This window comes from Panthera onca, chromosome B1 (genome assembly GCF_046562875.1).
Source record: "Panthera onca isolate mPanOnc1 chromosome B1, mPanOnc1 haplotype 2, whole genome shotgun sequence".
Classification (NCBI taxonomy): Eukaryota; Metazoa; Chordata; class Mammalia; order Carnivora; family Felidae; genus Panthera; species Panthera onca.
Window position 1 is genome coordinate 172,090,968 of NC_138342.1, and position 14,343 is coordinate 172,105,310.

The 14,343-nt window shown below is 44.7% G+C and overlaps 1 protein-coding gene across 4 annotated transcripts in view; it reads left to right on the top strand.

Annotated features, from left to right (window-relative positions):
• The window catches only part of DOCK5 (dedicator of cytokinesis 5), a 218,451-nt gene that overhangs the window by 48,754 nt on the left and 155,354 nt on the right, over positions 1 to 14,343 (top strand). For all 4 annotated transcript variants that reach the window (XM_078445433.2, XM_078445432.2, XM_078445434.2 and 1 more), the window contains exon 2: positions 11,827 to 11,910. In XM_078445433.2, the coding sequence (XP_078301559.1) occupies positions 11,827 to 11,910 (84 nt within the window). The remainder of the gene's footprint in view (positions 1 to 11,826; positions 11,911 to 14,343) is intronic.

A 14,343-nucleotide genomic window follows, 5' to 3' on the forward strand; every position in this document is an offset into this window, starting at 1 on the left:
GAACTGTTGGCCCCGAGAGGTTAAGTTGCTTCCAAGAATCAATACATACAGAACTGGGATTTGGACAAGTCCAGGGCTGGTATGATTCATAATAACATACACCGCAGATCTCTTAATCTCTCAGAGATTACTTTTCTTTATCTGCCAAATGAGGCCTGTGTTAGCTCTTCTTTGCTGGTTTTTATGAGGCTCTCGTCTAGTAACGTAGAGGGTCCTGAAGTCTTGACTTGAACGGGCAGCCTCAGTGCTACCTGGAAACCTGTTAAAATGGAAATTCTCGAGCCCCTTTTCTAACCTGCTGAATTGGAAACTAGATGCGGGGCCCAGCAATCTGTGTTTTACCAAGGGCTCCAGGTGATTTTGATGCGTGCTAACATTTGTAGACCACAGGAATAATACATGTGAAGGAATATGGTAACATGTAATTATTTGTGTAAAAGAGGTGTTTATTTTGTCATTATAAATACCCCCCCCATGTGTATATACATGTAGATCTGTCTATCTAACTGGTTTTCATTGTTTGAATTGAGTATAACATACATAAAAGAATATTCGCAACACTTGAGAAGCGTATAAAGAGAAACAGTAATAAACCCCCCTGTGTATCCCAATCCAATGAATTGCAAAAAGATTCTCTGGATATGAGCCACATGTCCATGCTTCCCCCTAATAGTCTTAACACTCCAGCCCCAGCTTGGATATAAAAATATTCTGAAATTGGTGTGTTTTATTTCCAGGGGTTTTTTTCCGATGGTTATACCGTATATGCGTGCGTATTTTAAAAACCGAATTCATTTAGCTTCGCAGGATTTTGGATTTTCTCTAAAAGCATCATCTTGTGTATATTTCTCTAGTGATTTTTTTTAATTTGCTCAACATTTTGTTAGCAGTATGTGTATAAATTTGCATGCATTCGTTTTTCCTAGTGTATTCTATGTTCGAATATATCACAATTTATTTCTCCATTTTCCTTTCAATGGACACTGAGCTGATTCCAGGTTTTGCTGCTACCAGCACTGCTACTGTGAACATTCTTGTATCTATTTTTCAGTACACTTGTGCGGGAGTTTCTCTGGGGCGCCGGTTTCCAAGCTGTTTCACTGGGAATCTGTAGGAAGAGATGCTCTTTACCTCACAACCCACTATTAGCTTGCTTGTTGTAGTATAGAAAAATACAATAAATAGGGGCGCCTGGGTGGCTCAGTCGGTTGAGCGTCCGACTTCGGCTCAGCTCATGATCTTGCGGCTCGTGAGTTCGAGCCCCGCGTCGGGCTCTGTGCTGACAGCTCAGAGCCCGGAGCCGGCTTCAGATTCTCTCTCTCTGCCCTTAATCCACTCGCATTCTGTCTCTGTCTCTCTCAACAATAAATAAACATTAAAAAAATTTTTTTAAAGAAAAATACAATAAATTTTTTTATATTGGTACAGACTGGGTTGTTCTGGTAACTCTTTTGTAAGTGCCTTTAAGATTTTCTGTGTTAGATGATCACGTTATTTTCTAACAAACACAGCTTTGTGTATCCTTTCCAATTTGTAAGCTTTTTATTTCTTTTTCTTGCCTTATTTAAACACTAGGTTAAACACTAGATTAAACGCTTATTTAAACACTAGAATCACCATTAAAATGTGGAATGGAAGTGATGAGAGCAGACATCCTTGCCTCGTCCCAGAAACACACTTAATATTTGACAATTTGATATGATGTTAGCAGTAGATGTAGCATAGTGCTGACAGTTTCTATCGTGCCTGGATATCAGATTTTATCAAATGCCTTTTCTGCATCGGTAGAGATGATCTTTTTCTTTTTCTTTGTTTTCATCTTAATGTGGTAGATTACATGGCCGAATGAATGTTCCAGGGACTGTTAAGAGGTAGGTTGTTTAGTTTCAAATATTCTGGGATTTTTTTTTTTAATGTCTGTTATTGACCATAAGTTTTCATTGTAGTCGAAGAATATGCTTTGCATGGTTCGAATCCTTTAGTTAACTGGAACACGCTCCGTTGCCTGATCTATGCCATTTCTAGGTCTTTTTCTGTTGATTCGTGTATCTCCTGACTTTTCATCCTTTCATGCCTGGTTATCTTGAACTGGTATTGGGACATTGTAAATTTTATCTCTTTGGGAGTGTGAGCCTTGTTCTGGGATGCAGCTATGAGGAAGATTTTTATTCTTTTCACATTTGCATTTGGTCTCAGTTAGGCAGGACCCGCACAGCCTTTACCTTAGGGCCAATCTGGTTGCACTGCCTACCCTACTCTTAGGCTCTACGCTTCTGGTACTCAGAGTAGACGCCACGTATCACAAAGTTCTCCACTCTGGTTGTGGAAAACGTGAGTTTTCCAGGGCTGTTCCTAGCCCTGTGTGAGGAATGGGAATTGCTTCTTCCGTTCTTTTCTCGTTGCTTCTTTTCCTTGGCCTCGGGTATTTGCTTCGCATACACGGGTCGACCAGTCATTGTCGATAGACTCGAGGGAAACTCCCCTCTGATTCTCTGTCCTGCATATCTTAGCCACCTTGACCCTGAATTCTCAACTCTGTTTCCTCGTCTTAGGGTGACTACCAGGGTCTGTTTGTGTTTCTTCTCCCTGTACATTTGCCTGGAGACTCTTTTCAAGCAGTCACCAGAGGCAGCTGTAGATTAACCTCATCTGTTTCTCTTCTGTCGGGCATCCCTCTGCACTACGTGCTGTTGGGTGCCTGAAAACCACGAGTCATATTTTGCCTATTTGTTTAGATCTTTCAGACGAGAGAGTTCACTTGACCCCTGATGTGTTCTCTGACCCACTATGGCCACAAGTGAAAATGAAATTCATCTATGTGTGTGTGTGTATTTACGTATATATGTACTTATATACAGATACATTTATTATATGCACATATATACATATATATTTATTATTTTTAGGAGGAAAAACTTCCAAATTCATACTGATACTTTTATTTTTATTTATTTATTTTTTGCGTGCGCGAGAGAGCTTATGAGCAGAGGAGGGGCAGAGAGAGAGGGAGAGAGAGAATCTCAAGCACCGATGTGGTGCTCAAACCCATGAATCAGGAGATCATGACCTGAGCTGAAATCCAGAATCAGACATCTAACCTACTGAGCCACCCACGTGCCCCCGTACTGATATTTCTAATTCAAATAGATTAGCCTAGATTTATTTATCCTTTTTTTAAAATTTGTACTTGTCTTTTATGCTGAAATATCACGGTTCCAAAGACATGACTAAAAATTACTCATTTTTATGTTTCCTTTCATTTCTTACAGTAACCCTAAGAGGCAGGTAAAATACCAGTTCACAAATGTCACTTTATTGATGAGGACATTGAAGCCTGAAAAGATTAGATGACTTGTATGAGTCCAGGGTGGTAGTTTTTTGGCCAGACCGTGGGAAGGACCTTCGGTGGCCTGACTGCAATTTGGTTTTATCTTCATCTATCACTTTTCAACTAACACACACACACACACACGCACACACACACACACACACACCCCACGGCTTCCATTTCCTCCTTTATGAAACAAGGGAGATTTGACCAAATGGTTTCCCAGATTTCTTTGGTCTCTGACCTTTCCCTAGCTGTTTACTCTTTTCATCCCTGCCTTCCCTCCTGGCCGTGTATACACACACTCTGTCTTCTCACTGTGCTCACAGTATGACGTGACTGTGGTGTATGTAATCGGGCCCTCCTGGATGTGGGCCCTGGAAGGGGGACCAGCCAAGTTTGCCCTGGGACAGGCCCTGCCAAGATGTATGCCCAGGTCCCAACCTTCTATGGTTGTTTTCTTATTTTCAGCTTGATGCTTTCAAATTAATGGGTTTTGCAGCCTGGTTAGGGATCATTCCTTTTCTCCGTGAGCTGTGTTTTGTCTCAAATTCAGGTCTCTATGGAGAAAAGAGTCACTGACGTTTTTGCCTGTCATTTTAAGATGCTTGTTCTAGATTCCACAATAATCTGTGGCTTTTATCTTCAGATTCTCTATTCCTGAGTTATGATTTCTGTCCATAAGTTAGAGGCAGTAAACTTGACCCAATCTTAGATCTGACCGTTTTTATCTCAGATCTATTTAATTTGTATTTAATAAGAAGAGATACCAAGAAGAACCTGACTAATACCTTATTTGGTTGGGGGAAAGTGTTCTGGGCTCATTAGTCAGATTTTTCTTACTTCGTCATTAAAACCCTTCCTTACTTGCCCTCGCGTTTTCTTCTCTTTTACTTTTTCTTAACAAGAAAGAGATCAGTGGAAAAGAAGAGAAGCTGCTAGAACCGTAGGCATGAGTAATGTTAGAATGCGTTGCAATGTTGTGTCCAGATTGAGGGTACTACAGTGAGCAAGTGATTGAGGCATCTGGGGTATTGACACCCTGGTTCCTCAGTTAAATCACTGTAGAAATGCTGGAAGGGACAGCAGGAGAATGGTTAAAATATTCAAATAGTGCCTGGCTCTCCTGCTGCTTCTTAGGGCAACTCCGTTCTTAGCTTCCTGTAGGAAAACGGCTTTGCCGTCCTTAGGAACACCTGCACTTCATTGTCCAGCAACCTTAACCTTGGAAGGCCTATCGGGGCTAGTTTGTTTTGTTTCTCTGTAGGTCTTCCTGATTCCCAGTTTTCATTGAGTGACTTCCACTGGCTTATTGGTGAGGGTGATAGTGTCCATCCATCTTTGAGGATGTGGTTGCCATCGTGCTCAAAGTGGGAAGCTGGACAGGGCAAAAAAGGGAAGGGGTAAAAGGGAAGGTGGCCGCCATTTTTTCAGTGCCCGCCAGGTATTAGTCACGGTCCTGGGGATTCTGCATACCTCCTCCTCTCTGGGCTTCACAAAATCGTATAAAGAACGTACTGTTGCCTTCACTTTTTCAATGGGGAAGCTATGGGGAAAAGCTCAGCATGTTTGTAGATCATAGATTTCCACCCCCCATACTTCTGAACAATCTTGTTTCAGCTTTGCTCCTTTAAACATCCTGTGTACATTTAATTTCATATTAGTTTAAATGAGACGGCGCGTAGTAACCGCTTGGTAACAGCGAGCCAATCAGTAAATTAGTTGAACTTAGATCTGTGAAACCTCTCTCCAGTTTAAGTGTAATTATCAACTCCACCTACAAGCAGATATAATTCTTAAAATAGAGATTTCTAAAGAATTACCGATGAATTGGTCAATACATCCTCTCCTCCTCGGTAGTCTAGAGAGTGAATTAAGAAGCCCGTAAGAACCTGCTCCTGTGGAGGGAGGAGGTTCTACTGTTCTACTGCTTCTGCTGTTAGGGAGAAGCATAAGCTGCTATCTTCATTCGATGGCACCTGGCGTGGAGAGTTCTGAGTAGAGCAGGATGAGCGTCTCATCCTGAAAAGATTAGTTGGGAACCTAAATGGAATGCTCAGTGTAAAACCATAGATTTTTTTACTTGGGGTCAGACCTGCTGTTGAATCTGATCCTCTGGTCCTTATAGGAGACTGAAATTAAAGAGCAAAAGAGAAAAGTCCACCTGGCCATTCGGGACATCCCCGCATTAACTCCAGGGCAAAGATCAAACGTGAGATGTGCCTTTTTTAAGTTTTTGTAGTTCTGATGGCTGAGAGTAGGTAGGTCAAGATAATAATGAAGAAGATGAAGTTTGGTCATCTTTTTCAATTTTCTGAACAGTAACTCAGATTGGGACCTTATTCTGGGCTTGCTGGATCTTCCTTTTGTAGATTCTACCAAACGACTAAATAGAAAATGTCATGCTGTGTTTTCTTCAAGGGCTTGTAATTTGAAGATTCGTGAACGAACCTAATTCACTAGACAGATTAACCACTAGTAACACATAGACTTTTCATTGTCAAAACCCATCCTCATTTTGGGTCCTGTTGGTGTTATTTTGTTGTTCTCTTGTCGCAGAGTCTGAAGACCTCAAAGTTCTTTTTTCCTCCCTCCTACAAGCCGGGTTTAAAAGGAAAGGCCAAATCAAAGATTTGATAAAATGCAAGCTGTTTGACATCTGTAGACATACTGTCTTACCTACGTGGCTGTACAAAATCATACTTTGATGATCTAAACAGTAAGCTGCTTAGGGGGAAATCCCCACAATTCGCAATTCGTCTCTCCCAACCTTGCGCATAGCAGCCAGCCAGGCAATTTATATTCAGCAACTCCCTGTTCTTGTTTAATTTCCTCAGACAAAACAAGAGATTGCGGTGGGCCCGCCAGTTCAAAACAGCACAACTTGTTTCTCCTGCTTCTTTTCATCACCTCATGAATCAGGGGATTTTGGAGCCACAGGGACCCTTAGAGTCATCTGATCTGATGCCTAGTTTACAGACAGGGAACCGAGGCTCCCACTGAGGAACTCATTCAAGGTCATGCATGTCTAAGTGGCATAGTTGAGTCTTCAATTGTGTTTTGTTTAACCCTCAGAGTTTCCTTCATTTCCCCCTTTATCTGTCTTTCTCCATAAGAATTACTCACATTCCAGGGGAGAAGGCACAATCTGCTGAGCGCTAGCTGTATGCCTGTTTTGAAAAACAGCACCAGCCTAGCAGACGACAGGATTACCAGTCATCGATTCGTATAATCAAGCTTGTTTTTGGATGTTGGGTTCCCATGGTATGAGAGAAATCTAAGGCAGGCATCACGTTGAGAATCGGTGAGCCTCTACTCTTGGTTTCCAGGCACCATTCTGGAACAGCCTTGTAAAATGTGAGGAAGGCATCATCACAGGGCTGCGTCCCTTACCAGCTTTGCTGCTTATAAAGCTGGGTTACTTGGGGCAAGGTGTCTGCCTCTTCTGAATCTGTTTCCTCATTAAGTCATTGCGGTACATGGCGTGCACTTCTTGTAGTTATCGTATTGCGTATGGAGGTAAAATTGTACACAATACAATGGAAATGAGGTGTAATAAGGAGCGGGAGAGGGAGGGCGTGGTTCAAAAGTGCACCTTTGGAACGAATACAGGACAGCCCTGAGTGGTCGGGAAGCTCGTTGGCATTTCTGCCCGAAGATGTGAAACAGATGAACGTCCTCTAACTGACGACTTTACTGCAGCGAAAGGCATTTTGGGAGGGATGTGCTTCCCGTGGGAATCTTTCACAAGCTTGGGTTGGGCAGGCGGATTCTCTCTTGTGTAATAAGCAAAAAGCAGCAGGCGCGGTGATTTTGATATCCCTCTCTTGAGCGGTGCAGAACCACAGCTGTCATTTCTCAGGAAGACAGAAGCATCTTAAAGTTTGGGGAAGAAGCAGTGAGTAACCGAATCGATTGGTAGCTTCTGTAAAAGTCACTCTTGTGCCTTGAGCACCTTCTTTGCGTCTAATCCAGGGTCTGGAAATGTGAAAGAGACGAAAATAAGATGCAACGGGGTCCTCGTTTGTGAGTAGTTTTCCTTTCGATTGGTGGCGGATGATAAGCAAAGTTATCTGCGATTAATAACCCAAACTGCGTCGGAAGGAAAAGATGTCAGATGTCAGAAGAAAGAGATTCCTGTAGGCTACCAGGGACCCCACAGTCACTTGTTGAATAGCATTGTGAATGGGAGTTTCAGATTGTTATGTGTGTGTATCCAAAAAATGAGCTGTTGTTCCAAAGAGGGATAAACCGTGAGTGAACACAGACTTTAGGGAGACCGTAGGAGTCTTGACTGGAGCAGAGGGTAGCATTTGGCAGATGATGGAGACTAACGTGGATGAGTAAGGCCAGGATAATTTTGGAAAATTTAGGAATCTAGGAGTTAAGGAAACATATTGGTCTATATGGTGTGTGTGTGTGTGTGTGTGTGTGTGTGTGTGTGTGTGTATGTGTGTTTATAACAATTCTTGGTAGCTCTTTGCTGGATGCTGCCTTTGAGAGTTTCTGCCTACTTTCTGATAACTAAGAACGAGGAAGAGATAGAGCTTGGTCATTACCCAACACGTTGTGACACGTCACTCTCATTACTTCCTGTTTCCATCTGAGAGGGGGGCCGCTGGAAGGAACTAGTCCCCAGTGAACGGGGACTAGGGGGAGTCAAGGCTATGAGATCTACGTTTTCTATAGTAAACCAGACATTTACTTAGTGGGCAACACAGTTGAGTCCCCTGGCTCTCGCACGAAGGAAGTGAACTTCAGTGGGTCGAGGAATCCATCAGGAACTCAACTGCTATGTTTACATCCTGTGCAGTTTCTCCTAACCCACTTCATTAGCCAAGCCGTGTTCGGAATTCATTGTCTAGTCCAAAAGCTCAATAGTAAATTCATTTCAACATAACTTGTCCAGGTTTCTGTGCCAAGACTACAGAAGAACACTCTTTGGGTGAGTCCCTTCAAATAGAGAGACCGCTTGGAAGAGATGTGGCTAGAGGTGTGGACTCCATCGCTGACAGCCTGTGATGTAGGGAGAAGCCTGCGGGCCAGCTGCAGACACAGAATGTGTTACAGGTTCAAGAAAGAGCAGGAAGGGGCCCCTGGATGGCTCAGTCGGTTGTGTCCAACTTTGGCTCAGGTCATGATCTTACGGTTCGTGAGTTCCAGCCCCGCGTCAGGCTCTGTGCTGATGGCTCAGAGCCTGGAGCCTGTTTCAGATTCTGTGTCTCCCTCTCTCTCTGACCCTCCCCCGTTCATGCTCTGTCTCTCTCTGTCTCAAAAATAAATAAACGTTAAAAAAAAATTTTTTTTTAAAAAAAGAAAGAGCAGGAAGTACCCACAGTTGGCAATGACCTTTGTGGGATCTGGCAGATGAGTTAGCGACCATCCTCATGTGCTTGTTAGAGCTGCAGGGATGGGGAACATCTTGGTTCCTTGGATCGTCAGGTAAATGGCAAGAACAGAATCTCTAAAGGTGATTCTTTTTTCCTAGAACCACGTACATCGCTTACCAAGAGAACGAGGGCAAGAAACAAACCTGCTGAAACAAACAAACAGACAAAAGCAGCTTTATTGAACTCTGACTTATATACTGTAAAATCCGTCCCTTTCAAGCTGGATGACTTTTAGTAAATTTACAGAGTTGTGTACCCACCACCAAAATCTAGTTTGGGGATGTTTCCACCTCCCTGAAAAGCTCCCTTGGTGCCTGTTTGTGCTCAGTTGCTGTTCGTCCTCTCCCCTGCTCAGGCAACAAGTGATTACTGCTTGCTACATGATTTCCAGTAGATTTGCCTATTCTAGGCATCGCAAATAAATAGAGGTCTAAAATATGGGATTTTTTGGTATGGGACTTTCATATAGCATGGTTTTTAAATGTTTTTAAGTTGATTTATTTTTGAGAGAGAGCATGCACACACACGTCGGGGAGCGGGTAGAGAGAAGGAGAGACAGAATCCCAAGCGGGTTGTTGCACCATCAGCACAGAGCCTGATGCGGGGCTCGAACTCATGAGCTGTGAGATCATGCCCTCAGCCAAGATTAACAGTCAGATGCTTAACCGACTGTGCCACCCTGGCACCCCTCGCATAATTAAAAAAACATTTTTTTTAATGTTTATTTCTGAGAGAGCGTGTGAGCAGGGGAGGGGCAGAGAGAGAGGGAGACACAGAAATGGAAGCAGGCTCCAGGATCTGAGCTACCAACACAGACCCTGATGCAGGGCTCGAACTCATGAGCCGTGAGATCATGACCTGAGCCGAAGTCAGCCAGTTAACCGACGGAGCCTGGGTGGCACCCCCTCCCTTGGCATAAATTTTTTGAAGTTCACCTGTGTTGTAGCCTGTGTCCTTATTTCATCCCTTTTTACTGCTGAGTAGTGTTCCATCATATAGATCCATCCTGTTTTACGTATCCATTTGTTCATCAGTGGATGGGTAATTTCCTCTTTGGGGCTGTTGTAAATAATGCTGCTACTTTGGTTTCCTGTGACCTGTTGTGACAAATTACTTGGAACTCAGTGGCTTAAAACAACAGAAGTTTATGTTCACAGCTCTGAAGACCAGAAGTGTCAGGTGAAGGTGTTGATAGCCAGTGCTCCTTCTAGAGGCTCTCGAGGAGATTCCATTTCTTGCCACCTCCTCTGGTGGTTGTGTCTGTCCCTGACTGGAGGTCACAGTGGTTCAGTCTTTGCCACCGCCTTCACATTTCCTTCTCTCCCGTGTATCTCCCAAAACTCCTTCTGGCCCTTTCTTGTCAGGACACATGTGATTGCCTTTAGGACCCACACTGATGATCCAGAAAACGCTCTTCCTCTCAAGATCCTTAACTTACCCCAATTCTTTTTTTTAATGTTTATTTATTTTTGAGAGAGAGAGAGAGAGTTCGAGCAAGCAGGGGAGAAGCAAGAGAGAGAGGGAGAATCCAAAGCGGGCTCCAGGCTCTAGGCTCCGAGCTGTCCGCACAGAGCCGGACGCGGGACTCAAACCCATGAACTGCCAGATCACAACCTAAGCCAAAGTCAGACGCTTACCCACCTGAGCCACCCAGGCGCGCCTAAATGTTTTGCTGCGTAAGGTAGCATTCACAGTTTCCAGAAATCTGATGTGACTGTCTTTTGGGAGGCTATTTTTCTGCCTACCATAGCAGCTGGGAGTAGTCACAGAAAGTTGCCGCGCAGATGTGTTTTCATTTCTCTTCAGAGTGAGAGGGGAATGTAATTGCTGGGAATGTACTGGAAATTTATGTGTGGCTTAAGAAACTGTCAAACTGTTTTCCAAAGAGGCTGTGTCGTCTTCCGTTCCTGCCGGCCATGAGTGAGGGTTCCAGTTTCTCCACATTCTTGCCAGTTGTCTACCTTTTTAAAACTCTAGCCGGGGGGGCCGGGGTAGCTCCGTAAGTTCAGTGTCCTGCTCTTGATGTCAGCTCAGCTCATGGTCTCACAGTTTGTGAGTTCGAGCCCCGTGTCAGACTCTGTGCTGACAGCTCGGAGCATGCTGGGGATTCTGTCTCTCCCTCTCTCTGCCCCTCCCCGGCTCGCGTTCTCTCTGTCTCTCTCAAATAAATAAACCTAACAAACAAACAGAAACCCATAGCCATTCTAGTGGGTGTGAAGTGGTGTCTTGCCGGGGTGAATTTGCATTTCCTTGATGACTAATGACGATGAGCACCCTTTCGTGTGTTTCTTAGCCAGCGTATATGATTCTTGGTAAAATGTCTCTTCGGAGCCCTTACCCATCTTAAGACGGGGTTGTCGTCTTTTTGAATCATAAGACTTAGCCTATTTTCCATAATCTGGCCCAGTCACTGCCAGTCCTGAGGATGTGGTGATTGAGGTCACCTTGATGCAGAGGTGCTGGGCGATCCATTTCCCCAGGACGCCCAGACCTGGGAAAAGATGGCCGTCTCCACATTGCACTGTGCGTTAGTCTGCTCCTACAGGGTAGATGGGACTCAAAGTGGCCTTTTGACTCCCAATTACGGTGCCAGCGAAGCCGGGAGATGGCTCATTCTGTGTCTTAGAGATCTTGAGCTCAGTGGTGATGTAGGCTGGCTGTTGTCTGATGGACAAGGGACCCACCTACAGAAACCCGCACTGCATTCTCATTGTAGCCTGGTGTTTTCTTTCATAACTCTTCCCACAATTGAAATGAAGTAGTTGTTTCTGTAATATAATACATTTAATATCTTCCTCCCTCTACTGGACTATTAAAAATCCCTGGGGCAGGGACCCCACCTGTGGGTTTTGTCTCTGTCCCCGGCCTCGAACACAACGTGTCGTAGACAGCCAACCAATTTTTGCCGGATGGAAGAATGAGTGTACGTTACCAGTAACGGGGGTTTAGGAGGATGTCCTCTGCTTTACAGTGGGTGATTCACGCAAAATCATTAAATAGAGGGCGGTTCGTTCCATAAGTAATTCATTAACCACTGACTGTGCTGTGCAGTGACTTGTACTTTAACCGCCACTGATGCCATTTCCCCCGTGTCTTTCTCATTTCCAGCGATCTATAACTACAATGCCTCTCAAGATGTGGAGCTCTCCTTGGAGATCGGAGACACGGTTCACATCCTGGAGATGTATGAGGGTAAGTCTGGATGGCCTCCTGCCAGACGGGGAAAGGGAAGCACAGTGGAAGTTACTTATTAATAAGGCACTTCGAGCAAACATCAACGTGCCTTACTTCCTGAAATGGTGCTAGTAAAAAAAACCCAGGAAGTCCTTAGGCTCTACAACTTTGTGCTGAGAGTGATTTCCAACACAGCCAGCCAAATACATGAGTGCCACCGTGCTCGGACCCCAGAACGTCAGAGCATATGAATAGCTGAACCCCAAGCCGCGGATGCAGAAGGATCCGACACAGTGCTGGCCCGGGAGGAGCCACGTGGGACCCTGGATTGGCTGCCGCGCAAAGGAAACACTGCCGATTAAGTGGCTCTTTCTACTCAGCACTAAATGTTGCCAGATTGGGGGAGAAATGAGGGAGAGACTTACTGGTGCTGCTGAGATTCTTTCACAGAACTAGGTCAGGGCTACAGCAGGTCCAGAAAGCCCCCTAGTATATTTCCTGCAATTAGGTCAGGCTAGGGAGGTGGTCCAGTTAACCTGTCAGTGGGCTGTAGGGAAGTAACTCAGCACGCCTGGTTTGTCTGAAAAGCACAGGTCGTGCCCACTCCCCCCCGCATCCCACCCCACCCGAGGCTTGTAGCTCCATCTCAGTGGAGCTTGAATCCCAGCAGGACCCCTCCACGTATCCACATTTCTAATTCAAATCCCAGAGTACCACCAACATGCGTCCAGGCCACCGAAGTTGAGGATCAAAGCAAAGACCAATTTTCGGGGCCCGTTTATTCCCTCTGAAGAGTAAGGCAGGAAGAAGGTGGGCAGCAAGGAAGACTTTTCTCATAGGGTGAAGCTTCTTAGAATCAGGATCTCTAGATTTTCAGGATCCACACTTGCCCTCACCCATGTAAATGCTTGCGATGGCGGAATAGCAAAGGTGGCCAATAGGAATCTAATGCACTTGCCTAGAATGGGGGAGAAAAGCTGGGAAGCCAGGGGAAAAGGAAGCAGGGTTTGGCCATAGAAAAGCTAAGTCATTCTGCCTGATTGCATAGAAGACTCTATTATCCCTGCTGCCTCCCCGTATGTTTAGGCAGGGGGCCAGGGTTTCCTCTCCCTTCCACACAACTCAAAGCACAGCCATGCAGCTCCCAGGGGCAGGGAGAAGGGGGAGAGGGCCGTGCGGACTCTCCCCACACCCCCCTCTCTTTGCTCTTTTCATCCTCGCCATCTCAGGTCCAGCCCAACATCGGTTCCATGTTGTCCCTAAATCACCAAGACACAAGGGACAATCTACTTACTGTCTGATCTCAAGACTGCTTTGCTTGTTGAAACCACAGTCCCCTCAGGCCTTACTAGGTCATACTTCTTTGTCAGGGGCCAGATTTATCCATTCTAGCTAGTATCTGTGTTACACATTTTTGCATTGTACAGGCAGAAGGCATATATTTGGTTTTGGAAACTTCTGTATAGGCTTGAAAAGAATGTATGTTAGGACCATGGGGTGAGAGTTCTGTGGATGGCGGTTAGATTCTTATTTCTTTATCATTTTTTTTTTTCAAATTTGCTGTACATCCTTGTTTTCCTCCGTTTTCCATCAGAGAACAGTGTTCAGTCTTTCACCATGCTTACAGTTTATGTCAATGATGATGATTTACAGTGATGTCAGTTTTTTGCCTTATATATTTTCAGACCTATTTTTAGGTACGTACAATTTTAGAATTGTTATACTGAAACAATTTGCACTTTTAAATTTTTTTAGAGAGAGAGAGAGTGCAAGCAGGGGAGAGGGGCCGAGAACAGGGGGTGGAGGGAAATGAGAGAGAGAGAGAGAGAGAGAGAGAGAATGAATCTTAAACAGGCTCTACCCTCAGTGTGGAGGCTGATGCAGGGCTCAATCCCACGACCCTGGGATCATGACCTGAGCTGAAATCAAGAGCTGGACGCTCAACTGACTGAGCAACCCAGGCGCCTCTAAACAATTTGACCTTTTAATTCCTGTTTATTAAATCTTTTTACCGTTAGTTTTGTCTGTAGTATTGCTTTTTTCCTTAGTCTAGTTTGTCTGAAATTACAGCCAACTCATTGGCGGTCTAGGACTCCCCATTTTTGCTCTCCTGGACCCACCAGGCCATCAGAAACGCTGCTCGGCCATTCAGGAAACTTTTCTTAATTCAGCAGTTGCCCCAAGAAGAGAGGAGCCTCACACGCTGGCCTCGTCTCTCTAAGGTTTGATCTCTTTGAGATCTAGACCTGGTAATTCCCGCTTGACCATAGTAGAGTTGCAGTATGTGTGCATGTGGTGGGTTTTGTCAAGTTTTTCCAAGTGTCCTGTGGAGTGTAAGAGGGAAGAGCGGAGAGTTGACTGGAAATAAAGTAGGTGATGTCTTTTGAATACATTTGCAACGCTCTCTTTTCATCGTTACGTGACCCGAACATAGTTTTTTGGAATCGCTCA